The sequence below is a fragment of the Falco rusticolus genome, chromosome 2, assembly GCF_015220075.1.
Source record: "Falco rusticolus isolate bFalRus1 chromosome 2, bFalRus1.pri, whole genome shotgun sequence".
Taxonomy (NCBI): Eukaryota; Metazoa; Chordata; class Aves; order Falconiformes; family Falconidae; genus Falco; species Falco rusticolus.
The window spans coordinates 75,836,570-75,856,607 of NC_051188.1; the positions used below are offsets into that span (position 1 = coordinate 75,836,570).

A 20,038-nucleotide genomic window follows, 5' to 3' on the forward strand; every position below is an offset into this window, starting at 1 on the left:
AACCCTCAGCCCTTGGGTGGCTGTCACCCCCACCTGCCAGCGGCCCCAGGGCTGGTGGGTGCCAGGCTGGTGGCGGGGACAGCAGCAGGGTGCCTGGAGGGGCTGCTAGAAACACTGTGCCTGAGTGAGCAGCGGCAAAGGGGAAAAGCGAGGGCAGAAACGGGGCTCGGGGAGCTTTGGGGTGTGAGGCGAGGCCCGGGCACAGCAGGCGGCAGGTGCCTGCCAGGCGTGCCCGGTCAGCCCCGGGGGGGGAGGCGGCTGGCGCCGTGCGGCAAGCTTTTGGCCAGCGGGCGGGGAGGAGGGGGCCGAGGAGGGGCCTGGCAGCGCTCGGTGCCGCCACGGTCACGCCCTCGCCGCCGCCTCCCGTGCCAGCTGCAGCCAGGACCGGTGTGGGGAGGTTCGCCGAGGCGGAGGGTCTGGGGCGGGGGGCTCGCAGGGCTCACCCCGTGCGGGGGCGGTGCGGAAGGAGGAGCGCGGGCACCTGCGGCTGCCGCCCCCCGCACGGACACACGGACGCGCGTGCGCAGACGCCGCCGTCCCCCCCCGTCGGTGCCCGGCGCTGATCCCGGCGGCGGCGGCTGCGCCGGTTCCCGCACGTCCCGGCGGCCCGACGCGCCCGCCCCGCTGCGCTCTTGGGCAGCGGCCTCGGGGGAGGCCGGCATGGCGGAGAGCCCGGGGCGGCCCGGCGCCCCGCCGCCGGAGGGGAGCGACATCCCGCGGGAGGGAGGCGATGAGGAAGCGGCGGCTGGGGGGGAGCCGCAGCCCGGGGCGTCCCCTGAGGGGGCGGCGGAGCCTCCGGACGGGCCCCCCGCCGGCGAGGCGCCGCGGCTGAGCGGGGAGTCGGCGGCTGTGCAGGAGCTGTCCGCTGCGGCGGTGCCCCCCGGGGCCGGCGGCGGGACGGGGGGCGGCGCACCCGAGGGGGCGGCGGAGACCCCGGGCGGGCCCGGAGCGGAGCGGCAGGCACCGGCGGGGGCTGAGCAGCGAGAGCTCCGCGGGGGCAGCCCGGGGGCCGAGTGTCTGCCAGGAGGGCAACTGGTGGCAGCGGCCGCGGGGGTAAACGCAGCCGAGGGCTCCGCAGTGGCGAGGGCAGACCCCGAGGACGTGGCGGTGGCCCCAACGGGGACGGAGCCCAAGGAAGCAGCCCCGGCGGGGACAGACTCCGAGGACGCGGCCGTGGCCCCGACGGGAACGGAGCCGGCGCCGGCGGGGCCAGACCCCGAGGAGGCAGTGAGGGAGGCAGCTCCTACGAAGATAGACAGAGAGGAGGCAGGGACAGACCCCGAAGAGGCAGTGAGGGAGGAAGCCCCGGCGGGGTCAGACCTTGAAGAGGCTGCGGCGGCAGCCCCAGAGGGGAGAGACCCCGAGGAGGCGCTAAGGCAGGCGGTCCCAGAGGGGAGAGACCCCGAGGAGGCTGCGGCGACAGCTCTGTCGGGGAAGGAACCCGAAGAGGCGCTAAGGCAGGCAGCCCCAGAGGGGAGAAACCCCGAAGAGGCTGCGGGGACAGCTCCGTCGGGGAGAGACCCTGAAGAGGCGCAAAGGCAGGCGGGCCCAGAGGAGAGAGACCCCGCGGAGGCTGCGGCGAGAGCCCCGGCGGGGACAATCCCCGAAGATGCAGTGTGGGAGGCAGCCCCGGCGGGGACAGTCCCCGAAGATGCAGTGTGGGAGGCAGCCCCGGCGGGGACAGTCCCCGAGGAGGTGGCGGCCCCGTCGGGGAGCGAAGCGGCTCCCGAGAGCTGCGGGGAAGCAGAGGTGGCGTTGCCGCCCGGAGGGGAGGCCGACGGCGGACGCCGGTCGCCGGACGGTCCCGACGGCGAGGACGGAGCGGAGGCGGTGGAGCGGGGAGACGCTGCCCCGGCGGGGGCAGGAGCGGGGGGCGCGGCCTCGGGGGCAGGGGAAGGCGGCGCGGCGGCGGAGGGGCAGCGCGGCGGGTCCCCGGGCCCCGAGGGCGGCGAGTGGGACGCGGCAGGTCGGAGCCTGAACGGCGTGCGGGGCCGGGCAGAGGACGAGGAGGACGAAACGGGCTCGCCGGCCGCCGTGGAGGAGGAAGAGGAGGACGAGGAGAAGCAGGAACACGACATCTCCCTCTTCGTCAAGGTAGGGTGTGAGCGGCTGCTGGGGAAACCTGGGTTCGCGACCCTCCCTTCCTCCAGGAGCCCCGTGCAGCTCATGTGATGAGTGGCATTTAAATGTGGCAGGCAAAGCTGATTTCGTTATTAATGCCCCAAATAAACTTGCCTCTTGCTCCTCACTCCTTCAGCAGGCAGCAGGCAGGAGGGGACAGGGCTCCCCATGCGCTGGGTGAAGGCCAGCGCTGCCTGTCCCCTCGGCCCTGGGGCTGGTGGTGCTGCTGGACCCCGAGAAGCACACACCTGACCTGCAGGGTGGTCTCCCCCATAGTTTCCCCTCATGGATTCTGTGCTGGGTTACTTGAGGTTTCTCTAGGTTTAAATGGGAAGGGTGTGCAGGGATCTATCTCTGTTTCTGTCGTCTCAGGAGCAATTTCTGCTTGTGTTCTCCTCACCGTGGGCCTGGGGCAGGGGTGGGGATGTACTCGGCAGCATCTGTTTGGAATCGCTAGCTGTGACTTGTTCTTGCTTCATTCTGAAGATTTTAAAATCCCTTGAGAACACCTTATGCCACTATGGTCAACACTTAGATAATTGCCCCAAAATTTGGCAAGGCTGGATTCAAAGAATCAGTAAATTGCCCAGCAGTGTAGCATCCCTTGTACTTGTCCGCTTTGTATATGTTTGGGCAGGGAAGAGTTAGGTTACAAAGAAATGGATGAAAAAGAGAAAAATTGTAATGGTCTTAAAACTAGTTTCTGGTATTTTATGGTATAGAGCTTTAGGGCTTTTCTAGCTTGTGCCTGGAATTCCACCAAAATCAGTGGAACTTGGCATGGAAACAGCATCAGTCCACAGAGATGAAATACCAGATGTGAAATTTCTGTGCATATAAACCATCCTAAGGTGTTTTCTTCCCTCTTTGACCTTGCTGGACTAAGTAAGTATGGAGCGCGGTGGGATATTTTTTTCAGACTAGGCCTAAAATTAGGGAACTAAAACAGGGAAGCAGAAGGCATTTGGGACCTTCTCCACTACAGGCAATAACTCCCGTGCACATACTGTATCTCCTGAGCTGACTGAGGCTGCTTCTGTAGCAGCCAGAAATAACCGTGAAAGAAAAAATTATTGGCAACCTTCTGGGTGAGAGGGCTTTGGGCTGAAGCAGTGTTCATACCTTGGTTTATCCCATCTCAGCACACACTCCTTTTTTTCAAGGCTGAGCCTCCTTTGAACTATTGTTATGTAGGAAAGGCTGAGGAATGCGCTGAGGCTTATACATAGCAGTGTTGGACACACTGCATAGTGTCATACTGGAAAGATGAATGATAACGGCTGATGTTGGTGAATGTGCCCCAGTTGCTCCCCTTAGCATGCAAGCTGGGATGTATTCAGTGGTCCAAAAGCAACTCTGTACGTCAGGTTGGTGTATGGCAGCGAGATGGTAAGACTGAAGCCAAAATGTGATTTTGTGTCGAACAGCAGGACCTATAACTTGAGCCTGGCAGAAGTGATACACTGACATTCTGGCTCACAGATCAACAGCCCCTCTTTGCAGAGACACTTTTGTAACTTCTTAAATTCTTGTTTTATGCTCTTATATCCATCAGGGAATGCTGGAGAGTGGCAGAGGCTGAAGTCATAAAGGCTACATGTGCATTATTGCACTTCAGTGCATGCTTTATGGAAGAACAACGTGGCCAGAATTAGAGAGCAGCCTATAACAACAGCATCTGTTGTGACTGTGTAGTCTTCAAATATTAGGATTAAGCATGGGTTTTGAAAATATTTGTGAATTATTAAAGGCAGAAGAAGGAGCATTTTTATGATCAACTTAGCATTAGTAACTGAAGAATGCCTAGAAAATAATACAGCTGCTTTTCTAATGATTTTATTGGAGAAGTTTTACAAGGCTTGAATATTTTACCTCACCTAGAACTAGTTTTTCTTTAGTTGAGATCAGATTAGTGTTATAGTTTGAGATTGGCATGAGTTTCTCCAGTTTAATGGTAGAAAAAAAATGCCTACTGGAGAGCTCAGCATTTCCATATCCACCAAAATGTGCCAGGGCCGCCGTGCTGGGAAATGAGGAGCACTTCTCTTTCCTCGTGTCAGCAGAGTTCATGTTCATGCTGCTTTTGCTGTTGCCTCAAGACGCACTTGCCATCTTTCTACCCTTCTCTTGGCAAAAAGAAGGAGAATGGAAGTTCTCTGTGGTGGCTTAAAGTAGGTTTTAGGAGCGCATACATAATGCAGTGCTTAAATAGCTGCTGATGTATTTTGATGGGGAAAAAGAGGGAGAGCAGTTTCCAGTGTGGGACAGCATGAACTCTGGCATTTGGGGACTGTTGAATGTTTGTATCAGACCATAGCATGTGGTCCACAGATTTGGTGCTCTTTCCTGAGAAATGACTAAAACTTGAGGGTTAAGGAAGTGAGATGATCCACGCTGAATGCAAACACTTTTTTGCAGCCTGAAACACTTCCCTTCAAATGGATGTTTCTAATGCATGTGACCATGCCTCTTGTGCTCCATTATATCACTACTCTGTACCTGCCTGTTAGCTCTAACGTGCTTTTGAGATGTTGACACTCACCTCTACTTTGCAAGTGCCACTGACCTCTTTCACCCATCTGCTGCATTTCTCAGCAAGCATCTTGTGTGCTTTCTCCCATGCAGCTGGGGACTTCCTTGTAAATATATTATCCATCAGCTCCCTGACCTTCTTCAAACCACTGTTTAAGACTCTGCCCTTCTACAGTGCCACTACAAACTGGGGAGTGATTAGGCTGTTTTAAATACTGATATTGTTGTCTGTCCTGTTCCTAACTTCTTTTTGTGCCTATTTCTGTTCATTTCAGCTGCCTGTTGATTTCTGGCATATTTGTAAGTGGGCAAGGTGGGGATTGTCTACCAGTTTTCTGTGCCTGGATGCACAGTGCTAGAGACAGGAGGGCTGTGCCATGATTTGATAGCACAATACATATACGGAGAAATGTTAAAGTCCCATAGTAGGAGAAAACTCACAAGAATACAGTGATAGTGATTGAATGATCCTCACAGTTTCCATGCTAAAGGTGCTTGGTAGTCTTTCAGTAATAATGTTTCAAGAATAACAAACAGGAGGATCATCATCAGAAAGAAACTTTTCAGATATAGCTTGTTTTTAGAGGGTTTGTTAGTTTTGGTTTTGGGGTTTTTTTTTCTCTCTTCTGCTTCCTGCTGCTTTGCATTGGTTCATTTATTTCTGCATATATGTATTTGAATGTTGCAAATACCCTGTCGCCTTGTGCCTCCCACTGTGAGGTGGGTGGCAAAGTTCCTGGTAGCTCCACAAGCACGAATACCAGCAGTTGTTCTTCTAAGCTGATTTGGGTTGCTATGCCAAAGTGCTATGTGGTTTGAACTCAAAGACACCCAGGATCCAATGTTGAGACCTCATGCTATCTGAGATACTCTAGCACTTAGCAGGGTAAGCAGCATCTGTAGGAGATAATGTCCTTCTGGATCAGCAGCTCGATATCAGATGGACTACACTAAGACGGTTGTTTGAGCAACTGAACTTAATGAAGCTGAACTACGTAAGACTCCTTGGCTATAAAAGCGAGACCATATCAGAATTGCTTTGAGGGTTTCACTAGGTAGTTGCTTGATTTCCATTTTCCCATGAAACAACATCTGTCATATATTTCCTTTAGATAGTAATACTTGATATTTTTGGTGTTTCAAAGTCAGATGTTTGCAAAGGTCATCCAGATATGCTTTCCAGTTGGTCTTTGGTAATTCACTTAAGCATATCTGGCACCTTGGGTAGGACACTGTGTGGATGTTGAAGTTTGGTAGCTGGTTTTCTAAGGTCAGTGGTATATGTGTGCTTTTTTTCCCTCCCTCTTCTGTAGCAAAAGCCCTTTATTTGTCAGAGAATTTCTGTAAATGTCATAGATTTATCCTACCATTTGAATATAGTGGTACTTTCACTAAACTTCTTTGGTTAATGTTAAGCAATTCAAACATTTATGTAGGACTCAAGAGTTCATTTCTAAATTCAAAATAAAACCTCCAAGGTTACATACCAATGAATGTAAAATTTTCTTACAGATAGGAAACTTAAACACCAGAATTGCAACTGCAGATTTCATCATTCTAAAGATTTCTAGGGACAGTGATTTATCTGTAAGTGCTGAACACAGCCAACACAAGGCCTTCTCTGAAATCGCTCATCTTGCAAAACATTTCTTGCTTAGTTTCTGGGTTAAATGGTATATAGTAAAAGCTGACCATGAGCTTAAGATAATAGATTTTATCCAATGAAAAGTAATGGGCTTTGTTCAGTTTTGTGACATTCTTGGTTTCTAAATCAAAGTAATTTATCTTCATTCAGAGAGCTATTTTATCCCTACCAGAGACCAAGGTTACTTTACTGAAACAGAATTTCCTTGCAGCGTTCCTGAGATGTGTTTGACTGACTTGACGTACTTAGAGCTGTGCTGAATTATCAAAGTGCCAATAAATGAGAAAAAAAAAAAGCCTCGCTGTGAGTAGAGACATAGGAACAACAAGTGTTTGCAGCTGTGCCTCCAAACACCGCAGTTAGTGTATCCAACTTAAATGGTAATGGGTGCTTCATACTAGAGCACAGAAAAGAATCTTCTTTTCCATTATGTGATGGGCCTGTGGTTTATATATAACTTTAATTTGAAGTATAAACTGAACTTCTGGGCTTTGAATGTTGTTGGTAAGAAGCCCATGGGCAGCAGGAGCTCAGATCCCTGGAAAAAACCTCCTAGACTGTATGCCCGTTCAGTGGTCTCTGTGCTGTACCTGATGCCTGATGAAAACATTTACAGTATAATCACTGAGTAGGTATTTCTGCTTAAGATCTTGATTTTTGCTCATCGGTGCAATCAGTCTGTAAATCAGTTAGATGGGTATAGTTTGTAAGTAGAATAGCTGACATCCTGTATCAAAATGCAAGTAGGTGTTTACTGTCATTTTTTAGTGTAGACTCACTGTAGGAGCCCAGTATTTATATGATGTCAGGAAAGTGAAAGTAAAGATTTTTATGTGTGGAGTTACACTACTGGCGTATTTGTGGATTAAAAGAGGTTGAGGAGAGGTTTAGTTACTGGATATTTATCCAGACAAAGGGAACTACCCAGAGCTTGGCAAAGGTGAGCACACTGGATTTGCGTGATGCTACAGAGGGACAAATTGTCATGAAATGGGCAAGCGAGCATTTGGTATGGTTTGGGCAATGGTAGAAGACAGCTTTTCTTTCCCCCTGTCTTAACCAGTGCTGCTGCATTTTGCTTTCTGTCAAAACCATGCCTTATTTCCCCTCAGAAACACGTCTGCTCCTTTCTCCTCGCTGTCTGAACTCTACTTCATGTACCTTCTTCAGAAAGTAGGACTTTTTCTCAGGTGCCACACTGCTGCCATTAAAATCCCATCATGTTTTTAATACGTTGTTTCCCTCCACCGTCCTTTCGGGTATTTTGTTTTACAGTTGGCTATGAGACCAATTGGCTTTTATAATTGAGTCGTCATGAAAGTTACCCCAGAACAGGGGAAAACTCATTCAGGAGAAAGCCCCTCCCCTGGAGTAGAGCATGGGCACTGCGTAGACTGGTTCTGCTGAAACCAGAATCAAACTGGAGCTGGTCAGGACTGAGCTTTGTGGGGCTGCCCAGCAAAACCAGCATAGCCCCGCTTTTCTGGCTGCTGGTTAATTAGCTGTTTGTATGGTGATGATTTTGACTCTTTGACTACATTCAGCTGTACAAAAAGTAGTGAATCAGCAGAGGTGTGTTTGTTCAAAGACATTTTGGGGTTCTGTTTCCAAGAGCATTGTACAAAGCAGGAAGCTGGCTCCTTTCCCATGGGTATTTGCCCTTTCTCAGCTACTTTTTTTCATCTGGAATATGGTAATTTCAGGTTCCCTAATGCAGCTTAAGAGGAACTAGCATTACAAATTCTTTTCATAACTCTTCAGGTTATTGTGCATGTTGGGTGCACCTGCAGCAGTTTTTCTGGAGGCTGAGTACTCTTCCAGCAGTCTTCAATAAAACTGTCCTTGGGAGACTTTAGTTTGAAAGGCAATGATGCCAATCTTTTTCCTGAAAGAGCTATGCAAATTTTTTGAATGTGCAATCCTATTCATTTTTACTTCTCACTTTTTTTACTCTTTACTTTACTGGCTTTCCTTTCTGGCCATTCAGGTTGTCACCTTTTTAGAGCTTAGACTGCTAAAAAACCCACAAGGATCCTTTGAGCTGCTGATTAAAGAATAGCTTTGAAAACAACACCAGAATTAGTTTTGCTGCTTTGCTCCTGGAGAGGTGCTTGACAGAGCAGTAGTGTACTCTTTTTATGCCAGTGTTGGTTCTGACAACTGACAGGCCAAGTCTTGTTCCAGAAAGATGCAAACCAATAGTAATCAGCAATATAGAGTTGCCCTTTTTTTAATATAATCTAGTCATAATTCTTGAAGTAATCTTTTTGTCCATACTTTGGAAGTCTTAAAACTGCATGTGCACATAGTATTGTACGAGCCTTAAGCATCTATCTATTCTCAGTGTGGCTGCAGATCTCTGCAGTTTGCAGGCTAGTTTTAGGCAAAAAAAGTGTTGAAGTAAAGTAAATGCCTTCAAAGGTACATTCCTAGACCTTTTCCTATTTTTTATTTCTTCTCAGCTCACTGCTTCAGTAAAGCACCTCACCATGTGTTTTACTGTAAGCACAGGCTTAAACTCACGTGCTATTTAAGCCCTTCGCTAAACAGGGGACACTTTCCTGCTTCAGTCCCAGGACACAGCTTGGATTTCCTGCTGGCTGAAATGAGCAGGAACTTCTGATGAGATCAGCCTGCTGCCCAAATTCAGCCGTACTGCCTCTGCCCCTTGAGTTTTGTCTTCATTAAAAAGCTGATCTTACCTGTGATCATCGCAGGCCAGGGTAAAGGATGGAAGTTTTCCTTGTCTGCTTTCTGCCTTCGGTCCCTGCTTGTCTGAAGTGAACCTTCGTTTCATAAGTCCTGTTGGGAGAGATGCAGCCTTCTTCAGAAATGTTGATAATTGCTGCATGAAGTGATTATCATGCAGCTGTGCCTGGGAATTTGCGTGCTGTCTGTTTCATTTGGGGCTTGATTCATGTTTGTATACAGATGAATAACAAACCAGTCTATAGGACTCACAGCGTTCACAGATACAAAACATTGGAGTGTGGCGAATGATTTTCTGGATGAGGGAAGGAAAGGGATTTGGCCAATTAGTTGAAAAGCATAACTATATTAAAATTACATTATTAATAAATTCAGATGAAATTTTGCAAATGGTCTTCATTAAATAAAACTTAAGAGCTTTTTTTGAGGAAATATCACCTGTCAGTGTTAGGTCTAGATTCATTCACAAATATTTTTTTAGGCACAGTTGCCAAAATGGAGGAGGCAGTAGCAGTTGTATTGTTAGCCCTGTACTTAGGGCAGTGGTGTGGGATGCAAGCAATTGAGGTTGAGATGTTACCTGGACCATAAGCGGAGGATTAGTGTGCATCTCTCTCCCAAGCCAGTTGCTCAGACGCAGAGTTACAGAATTATTCCTGCTCTCTCTTTGACACTATTGACATATAATAATTACTTGCAAAGTGAGACAACATCAGAAAGATAAAATCCAAGGAGCCAGGAATATCCGGCAACCTTATGGTTAGGCAAGGTATTTGCTGTTATTTCCTATTGTAGCAGTATGTAGATTTTAAATGGTATTCAGTGGCCTCTGGTTCCCATGGATTTTGGGATCACTTGTGGAGTAAGTGTGCTTTGAGAAACCAAAATGTTGTAGGTATTAAAAAGATGAAAAGGTGATGTGTCCCCTTCCCAGCATGGGTATAACAAATTATGCCCAGTCCTCATGAGAATCTGAGTTTTGGTTTTAATAACACCCCTAAGAGTAAACCATTTTTTTGTTGATTAAAAAAAGTCTTAATTGTATTTATTAGATAGCTTTACTATTGAACCAACTTTTTCTTCCATGTCTTCTTCCATTTGAAATCAGTTCTCTCCAGCACTTTGCTGCCCTGTTCACGGGAAGAGGATTAGGCAATTTTGTGATCACTCCACTTACACAAACAATTCTGTCTTTTGAGGCTCTTTACTTTGACAGGTACCAGCCAGGGTTAGCCATCCCAGAGACTCTGCATTTCAGCCTTTCTTATAGTTTCGTATAGATCCATGCAAAATTATATTTATGGCTCTTTTGTAGAAATTTGTTTAAATATTGTGAAGCAGAAGTGATAATGGAAATTATTATTATGACTGCATTTTTTAGGGTGCATATCTGTGGTGAAGTCACTTTGAATTGGTGGTATCTGTATACTTTTTAGCAAGAGACAGAGCCCTCTTCTTCAGAGGTAGTAAAGGGAGTAAGGTGAAATATAATGAAATATTATACATATCTTATGGAAAGGGAAGTGAAGCATAGAGACTTACTCCTGTGCTGCTGCTGACTGTACTCTCTTGTGTCTCCCCAAAAAACACCTACTGCTTTAAAAGTAAGAAATTGCATGTTCCTCGGACTTTGCCCAAAGAACATAAGTAAATGCCATGTGAAGGTTACTGATTATTTTCTCACTCAGATAATAAAATGTCACGCTGTGATAAGGACTTGTATGCATTTCCATTTGCAATGTCTGATTATTTACTGATAAAAGCCTGAAAAAGTTGAGTGACTCCATTCCAGTTGCTTTCAATAACACCCGCCTTGTCAGCACTAAAAGAAAGTGTTTTAATTCCTTCGTAAAAATATTTAGCTTCTCAAAACAAACAGTGGCAGCTTGCACAGCCTGCCACCAACACTGCCGTTGGGGGTCCTCCCTGCGAAGAGCCTGGGGCTGGCGCACTGGCCGGCTGAGGGACGTGCCATGGGCAGGGAGATGGTTATTGTGAAGCCTTGCAGACTGGTGGAGGTGCAAAGGTGGTATTTCCCATCTTGTTTTTTTCTGCTTCATATGCTGAAATTTTAGCACATACATGCATATCCAAATAAACTAGAAATGTAATTGTTACAGAACAAAGTAAACTATAGTAGGACTGGAGTCACAGATGCATGCCCATCACAAATGCATGCCCTTTCCCAGGTTATTCAAATGGGGTAGTTACAGAGAAGTTAAACATTTACTCAAATTTCAGAAAAATTCTCATTTGTGTCTTGGAGAATCATTGAGATTTACCTGGCAGTCACTTTTGAAATTATTTTTGAAAACTATTACAGAACCTGAGTGTTTTGTAAAAAAAATCAAATTTCTTTCCATAATGGTGGCAGATGAAACTTGGAATAGGATCCAGATGTACCCTAAAGACTTAAAAATTTTGGGGTCCATACTGCCTGCAAAAACGAACACACTACCAACCCCTCAGCAAAACCATCAGCCTCCTTTTTGCCCGGAGCACCCCTAGGAGCTGGGGGCTCCCCAGGGGGATGAGACAACAGGGACAGTCCTTGTTTTGACAAATATCAATGTTATAGCTGATTGGTTTGCAGTATGATTTGTGTGGTATAGCTTTATTTAAAAATTGTATTTTAATTAGCAATACTATGTTTCTCATAGTTTCCCAAAGCCTGTAAATGGAAGTGAGGTGGTAGGGAGGGCAGGATGAAGAACAGCCTTGAATTTGAATTTGCCTTGGGAAGGGAATGAATAGACTTCAGCCCCCTCTCCGTCAATCTGACGGTTTTTTGCTGGTACTTGTGTCCAGTTTTTAACTGCTCTCTCAGGCCACATCTTTGCCAGTTGCCACTGGAGCTGACAGGGTTTTTATGCGCTATTTTACCTAATAATTTGAATTATTTTCCATATGGACCAAAATATCACATACTGTTGGAGGGCGAAAAAACACACACTCATAATCTTTCACTTTCACCTCTTGATTTAAATATCAGCATTTAGAATATCATTGGCAAATTATTTTCTTAAGCCTTCAGTGACCTACTCCCTGAAGCTGCATAAAATACCTTATCTATTGGGTATTTCTTATTTATTTACTTATTCAGTTACAGCACAAATCAGGTATTTTATATATGCATGTAGGTTTTGTATTTAAGTTAAAACAGCACGGCTGTGTGTTGCAAGTTAAGTATCATATGGTGAAGTGTAAAACAGGATGTGTCATTGAAATACCAGTTAATCTGTTTTTCCCAGGCCTATAATGTGTTCGAGAATATAATGCTCTTTTGTTGAAGTAATTCCCTGTAAGAATTTAAAAAGGATATAAGATTTTTGTCTCCACGTAGAATGTTCAGCTGGCATCTTGCCATGTTATTAAATACGGATTAGAAATAGCATTGAGGTATTTAAACATAATTCTTGTAACAGGATAAATAGCTAATAGCATTTGCTTTGCTGCTTGTGCACTTGTGACCTGGTAATGTTCCCATTAACACAAACACAGACAGCACGAACTCTGGAGGCAGAATTCACAGCAGAAGGAAATTTGGTTTTTGAATTAGTTGGTGTAAGATTAAAGCCAGTGATCTGTAACTGGGCAGCATTTTCCAGCCTCTGTTTTCACCTGTGTTCAGTTAAAAGGCTCTTGGTTTTCTCAGACTTCTGGCAAGTTTTTGAAAATAATCTTGAATCTTAAAATTAAAGAATGGATAAGGATTAGAGCTGTGTATTTTTATTAATTAGCCGGCATATTTCTGCCATGTTTAACTAGATGATGGCATTCCCTCTCCTCACTTCAGGGGGAGTGGAGCAGGGGCACCTCTGCAGCCATTCCCCTTCGCCTTTGCTTGAAACCTCTTCTGAATAAACCACTTTATTTATTTTTTACAAGCAATGGAGATTTTGTCACATCTCCCATTAAAATAAAATGGTTTTAGTTTTGGAGGAATGGCCCTGAGTACTTACATTGCTTTGAAAAGTCTCATTCACTGTGTGTAATACACGTATAATTCATTATCATTGTGTACTAAAAAAGTAAACAAAAAGTGGCTGACAGTAATGCTATTTTGAGTGAGATGCAAAACAAGTATAATTCATGCAATATAACAATACCTTGTGTATGAGAATGATATTCCTAAATTGAGCAAAATTAATTTAAACCCTGCTAAATTGTAGCTAAAGTTTTTTTGCTAGACACAAGTTAATTTTCCTATTCATGTTTACATTTAATTTTCCTTGCCTTGCCTCTGTTCTCCTTACCATGCACAGTTCCTGGAAGCTTGCTTGTCACTGTCATCTAGAGTAAGCGCTGTAAAATAAGAGAGATATAAATAATAATGCATTGATAATTATGATGGGATAAAGTACTATTTGTTGACATAATCTTCCAAGCTGTTTAAGGAAAAAGGTGACGTGCCACAAAGGGTTACTATATTCATGTATTGTTGCTGGTGGCTAGGCATCTAAAAATACAGCAGAAAGGACATTTACTTTGCCTTAAAGTGTTTAGGATGTACGAAGAAAAGGCTGTGCATGATTGCCACACTTCAACCTGGAGATGGAAACCTGGGAAAATGCTGAATTTTGCCCAGCTGTCTACCAGGGCTTGCTGCCCCCCATCCCTTGGTGCCTGGCTGCAGGAGATGGGGCACGGGAAGCACCGCAGGCTACTTCCCAGGTGGGCATCCCTGCGGCTGGAGTGTGAGACAAAGATCTCCCCTTGCAGCTGAAGCAGCCCCAGGGAAACCTCTTTCTGATGCCCCCCAAATGCTGGTGTTGCCACAGGTGCATACAATTTCCCTTTCCCTCTCCCTGCAGTGCTGTGTGAGAGGATCTGCTTGTGTAAGGAGCCTCCTTCAGACAGCTCAGCTTGGGATAGCCAGGCCTTGTTACTCAAAGTATTGATTGATTATTTAAGCAAATTATTGGTGAGCTCGCGAAGCAGTGCATTCCTGGTCGCTGATTGCTTTTGCATTATTACCACATACTTATTATGCTGTGGATGGCAGGCAGCTAGATGCAGGCATCCTCTAGGTTTAATTAGTTGCCATCCCATCATGAGGAGCTACCAGTGGTTTTGCTCTGAAGCCAGGCTCAGCATGGTCCCAGGTTATGCTAAATACTGTAGCTTTATTTGAAGACCTGGTATAAATAGCTGTAAGATATCTGAGAAAATAAACCTGTAATTTTCACTTTTCCTTTGTGATTTCATTTGATTTTAGGGTATTTTTTTAAAAAGCACCTACTGACTGCCTTTAACTGCCCAGTAGAGAGCCACAGCTGTAGTTGAAAATACCTGTGACAATGTGAAGGACCTGACCCAAGGCCAGCAACAGCAGTGTGTGTAACATCGCAGAGCTGGTTTACTCTTACAAGACTGCATACACATAGAAGTGTAATCTTTAATCTCTTTAATGTATATAGGAGTGAATATAAGTAAAACCACAGCCACTGTGTGTTACAAGACATCACACACTAATTTTCACCTGCGCTCTCTTGTGTTTTGTTCGCTTTACAGAATTATCATTTAATGGTTCATTTATTTATAATCTTTGCCAGAACTGGAAGGGCAGGGTGCAGGCAGACCCACTGCTTGGTAGAAGTACTGGGCAGACTGTGATACTGAAATCAAAAGTAAGTGGGTATTTCATCTAAGTAACAGGAGTGAGCTTGGGCCTTTTGTTTTTCATTATTTATAAAGTAACTGAACAAAGGTAAAAAGTTTATTACCACAAAGTTGCTTCTTAATGAAGGAAAACTTCTTCCTATGCATCAAAAGCATTTAATTACTTACTAAGTAATTAATTTCAGCAATAATTACTTACCCAGCAGACCATGAGTAAGTAAATAATACGGTGAAAGTTAGAATAAAGGAGGCTTTCTCTCCTCTGAAATGGCTGCTGGCATGTAGGGGAGGGAGAGACCTGAAACCGGAGGAAATTACAGCTTCAGACTACTTTTCCTTTCTGTCATCTAGAGAGGATTAGAATTTCCAGATGTATATAACCCCTTTAAGCTGTGGCCACTGCTCACTACATAAAAACAGGGTCAAGGGAAATATCCCATAAAGAAACTCCAACACACTATTAATCCCTCAACATGAACTGAGGACTAAGAGCATTCAAAGAACCATTTCTAGCGAAGATCCTTACTGAGTATATGAATTATATGTGAATGAAATGAAACAAAGTAATCATAGTAAGTTAATGCAAAGACTGCATGAAAGAAAGTATAGTATCATTTCAGAAACCTAACAGAATGAGAAAAGCCTTAATAATGAAATTGTTAGAAGATGTTATGAAATGCTAATAGGTGGCCGGGTCAGGAGACCTAAATCTTGCCCAAGCTTCAGATATTAAAATGTGAGGTAGCAAGGGCTTCATTATTTCTGCAGGTAGGAGCTCAGCCTGAACCCACATTCAGTGCTAGAAGAGCCCTAAATTGTCATCCTGTTCGCAGGTAGACTCAACCTTTAGCCTACTTTTTATAATCCGTGGTCACACAAAAACCAGTTTAATGGTGTTCTGTGGTCAGTTGAAACTGTGCAGGTGAGAAGTTAATTCCTTTCACTGCCTTGCACCTACACTCATTTCCCTTAATTCTCCTTCCCTTGGCATCTCTTTTTGGCCTAACTTTGGCCTAGCTAAAAGCAGCTTTTTATAAAAAGACTTCCAAAAATCCTTTGGCGTTCCCACATCCCCGCTAATGGCCTACATATATGTTTTCTGTGGGTTGTTTAGGTTAGGAGCAGTCTTCTCATTCTGTATGTGTACACTACTTACTTTTTAGTGCCTAGATGCTACTAGAAAGGTCTACATTTCCCTGTCTCTGTGAGGAAAAAAAGAGAGCTGGGCTAAGAAATCCTCCTGCCTGAGGATCCTAGGCACGCCTTTTCCATACATCTATATTTGCATCGATACGGCAGCTGCTCTGTGCCCTGGAGCTCGACACCCTAAGATATCGTCTGTGTAGCCAGTTTTGTGGATGGATGGGTGTTAACATCTGATGGGTACCAACAACTGCTGGGGGGTTTCAGCAGTTGGTCTGGCTTTTAGTCAAGAGGATTGACTCTGCATGCTGTGCCCCAGCAGCAGCCACCCCCAAGCACCAGAGCAGCCTCCTGGTGTCTGGCCCAGGCAATTAGCAACTTAGACCTGTCTGAAAGTTACCACTCCTCATCACCAATCTTTTGGTGGCTTGTAATCTTCCAAGTATCCTCATCTTTGAATCAACATCTCACCCTTTGATGGTATTGCTTTTACAGGTAGGAGACTTTTGCCCTGTCCATTGCTGCCGTTGTTCTGCTAGATGGCATTCTGGTACCATTACGCCTGTACCTTCTTTTGATTATCCGCTATCAGGCCAGGTGGTGGCGGAGATACCTCCTGTACTGGGTTAGGCCTGAGCTGCTTGGATGTCCTCACTGTCCGAGAGGATGCTGCTGCTGCTGTAGCCATCCTGGGTTGCATTTGGATCCTGTACCTGCCTCAAGACTTGTGTCCCATTGCAGCTCAGCCTCTGTTGCCTTTTGCCAGTGCTGTGTGAGGCTGCTGGGCTGAGGAGAGTGCTTTTTCAGTTGCCATCCCCAGGATCCATGCGTTGCTCCTTGTATTCTATAAGTTGGGCAGTTGTACCTGACCAGTGGATGAATGCTGGCCCATAGTAGCATGTGTCCATCCCTAGTTTTAAGTATCCATCAAACATAAAGTGTCAGCAGTTAGATTTGCAGTGAATTGCTCAAGCCACTTTAAATAAAATGCCATTTTCTGCTAACTGCTCTCCTGTTCTTCCTCAAAAGAGGATAACCACTGCCACCATTTACTTTTTGCTGTCTGGCTAATCTTAACATATGGACTCTCTTCATTGCCAGCAGCATCCTACCCTTTCTGGTGTCTGGCTGGAGCTTGCTGTCAGAGATACCATATACATAATCTATTGCCTTTTCCAAGGGATCATTCAATTATTTTAGTGTAAACTCTGTTTGGGATAGCTGCTGCTGTTTACCGAGCAGTACCTTTCCCTTCCATTGTTGCCCCAGATTTTGCTACACACATTGTCTGAAAAGGATCAAATCTCATCTTGAAACATTTTTTTTTTCCTTTTGTGCTGTCACATATGCACGTATGTATTGCTACATCTGCTAATCCTGCTGGAAACATGGTTCAAAACCTTGTGGTGTGGTGGTCAGTAGGAACCCCTCCAGCTGTCATCTAGAAATATTCACGGCCAGTTTGCACCCATTTGTTTTTGTTTCAGCATCACCCCCAACTATCAGGGGAAAAATTTTATTTGCACTGAATCTTTGCTCAGTCTTTGCTTTCCAAATTTAAATAAGAATAGATTTTCCTGCCCTCTGTTGTAAAATATGTTCCTCATTTTCATTGTCATGTTAATAGCACTTGACTGAGTTTGATTTCATCTTTCATGAAGGCGGAGGATCAGATTTTTGCAGAGAACTCTTCAGGACCATGTACAGTGTCTTGTGCTGTGGCTTGAACACAGCCCTGCCTCCATGGAAGTGCCGGCTTTGTTGTAACCTAAAACATCACCTTTTCCCTACAACTCCCTCAGGCAGTTGGGTCAGACACGCTGGGAATAATGCACTCCAGTCTGGTTTTTTTCTGCAGTTATCTCTAGCTGGTAAGTAGTCTCCAAGGGTGGGATTCAGCTCCCCTAAATTAGATGCCTCAACTCTACAGGGCTGTTTAGTGCTGTACTGGGAGAAAGCAGGGCTACCAGAGAGCATGTCATCCCAAGTGAGTGGGTGAGTGAGACTAGCAAGATCGTGGATCCTCAAGGAGTATGTCTCTCTCTCCGTGTATACATATATCTGTCTCTATTAACCAGAGACATGTTTTTTCTGGCTGACTCTATGCAAGGTGGCTTCCAGCTTCTGTGTGAAACGTAACAGTTTGTATCCATTTTTACCACTCTTCCATTGTCCCAGAACTCAGGGTTATCAGTTTGTGGGGTATTCAATCTGTTCCAAAAAGCCCTGGTGGTGCTGCCACTGTTCCTGCCTCCTGGGTTGCAGGCTCAATTTGCAGGTCTGGTTGTTATCATTAGATAATTCTCCAGCATCTTTGACTGAAACTTGTCCTTGTGTTTTACTGAAATGCCAGACAGGACCTCCAAGGCTCCCTCCTGGGCCAGTGTGCATTTTTATTTTTTTAGAGGGGGAGTAAAATAACAGGAAAGCCAGCATACCAAATCACTTCCAGCTGCCCTGGTGCTCTAGAAGACGTGCTTTTTGGTACATCACATTCTGCTCTGTTCAGAGCTGCCTCTCCCTGTAGCACATGGCATCCATTGGCGTGGATGGAGAGGGCTTCATGTTTCTGTAACAAAACCAGGCTCTTCCCTCTGGGGTAGTAGCACACCACAGTTAAACCAAGGGCACACAAATTGAGTTGTGAATTCCTCCTCCAAGTTTCCTTCCTGCAGTTCTGCCTGCACCCGTATTCAGGTTTTATGCAGCTTGCTAATCTGGGCACCTTACCATTTTTATTATGCCCTCTTCTCAAAGTGCCTCAGTTTGCAGACTGGATCATTAAGGTGTAAAGTCAAGTGGTGCTCTACTTTGTCATTGCACTTCCCTTACTGAGTGCACAGGACTTATAATGAAAGCGTGCTTTCTTCTGACAACAAAATTAAATCCACTTGAGCTACCATAATTGGCTGAATTTCAGGTTGTCATTCAAGAGGGCATTTAGTAGATACAAAACTTAATGGACACATCTTTCCATTTGCAGTTGGTGAGCCAGCTTACTTGTTTAAAAGTTACAGGCATGCCTAAATCCATTGACTGATTGTGACTTGATCGAGAGGTGGGAGAGAGTGGAAGACAACCAGAGGCCTGTGGGTCCATTTTTTGGGTGACTATCCAGATTACTAATTTTTCATGCCCTGTGTTGCAATAGATCTTACATTGGCATGGTCTCCTTTGGTTGGGTGGTCATGGGGATCCTTTCAGTCTTGCATTGTGTGGTCTCACAACTGAGACCGTACCTTGAACCACTCAAACACCTGCTTGAGGAGGGGTATATAAAATAAGAACTTGTCTATGATGTAGCTGGAGGCTGCACTTGTGGCAGTCTTTGCAGCCCTAACTTGGTCCTTCTTAGGTAGGGGGTGGTGTGTAGAGAAGAGGATCATTCCTGCTCAGGTGGAAAAGGGCCATGCTTCCTAGAGGGCGGGAGTTCAACATGGACACTCTTCTGTTTGAAGACTCAGCTACTCAACTACTAGAAACTGTTTGCATTGGAAGGAGAGCTCTCAGGGTTTGTCTCCATTTGCATTTGAGTCAGCAGGGGCAGAATTCCAGCTTCAGCGGGAAAAAGGGGACTTGCAAGTGACATCATAGGAGAGGATGGTGAAAGTCAAACCACCCCTTCATTCTTTAGAGGAAACATTTTAGTGTACTTGCTCCTTTCTTTCCCTGTGTGCTTTTTTGTCTTAGCACCTTAAAAGGAGAAAGAAGCTATTTTTAGCAGAGTGTTTCTAGTTACATTTACTGTTGTCTCCTTAACCTGAAAGCTTAATTAGGGTTTAGGATGAAAAGTGTGTTACTGAACTTGGTTGTTCAAAGTTGTAATCCTTTAAGTATGTTTGGTGTTTTCTGAACCCTGTAATACTGTACAAAATAAAAGGTAGATGTTACTAATACTTCTTAATATAAAATAAAACAAATTTTCTTTTATAACAAAAATCCTTATGTCACACTTTCAATACCAAGGTGCTTATTTTTCTCTTAAAGAGTGAAAGGTAAGGGGAAATCATTTTTTTTTTACTTGAAGGAGAGTCTTAACACAGCTTTCTCATTGAACTTAACTATTGTGGATGACACACACAGCAAGAGTCTACCCTGGCAAGTACCAAAAATACAATTTATGTGCAGGAATCACAACCACCAGAAACATTTTAAAAATTAATATTTCTGTTATTTGGCTGAGAAATTAGACAGCAGCTGGAAGCATCTGTTTTAAGGGTTGGATATTAGCGGGTAGACAGAGCTACATGACTGTTTAGAAGATTG

General features: G+C 45.2%; 1 protein-coding gene across 2 annotated transcripts in view; it reads left to right on the top strand.

The window, feature by feature from the left end:
• Positions 1 to 384: 384 nt before the first annotated feature.
• The window catches only part of CLIC6 (chloride intracellular channel 6), a 36,708-nt gene continuing 17,054 nt past the window's right edge, over positions 385 to 20,038 (top strand). The window contains exons 1-2 of one of the 2 annotated variants that reach the window (XM_037378190.1): positions 385 to 1,623; positions 1,666 to 2,094. In XM_037378190.1, coding sequence (XP_037234087.1) covers positions 661 to 1,623; positions 1,666 to 2,094 — 1,392 coding nt within the window. In that variant the 5' untranslated portion in view covers positions 385 to 660. Of the gene's footprint in view, positions 2,095 to 20,038 lie in introns of both variants that reach the window. The other variant, XM_037378189.1, reaches the window with a different exon arrangement.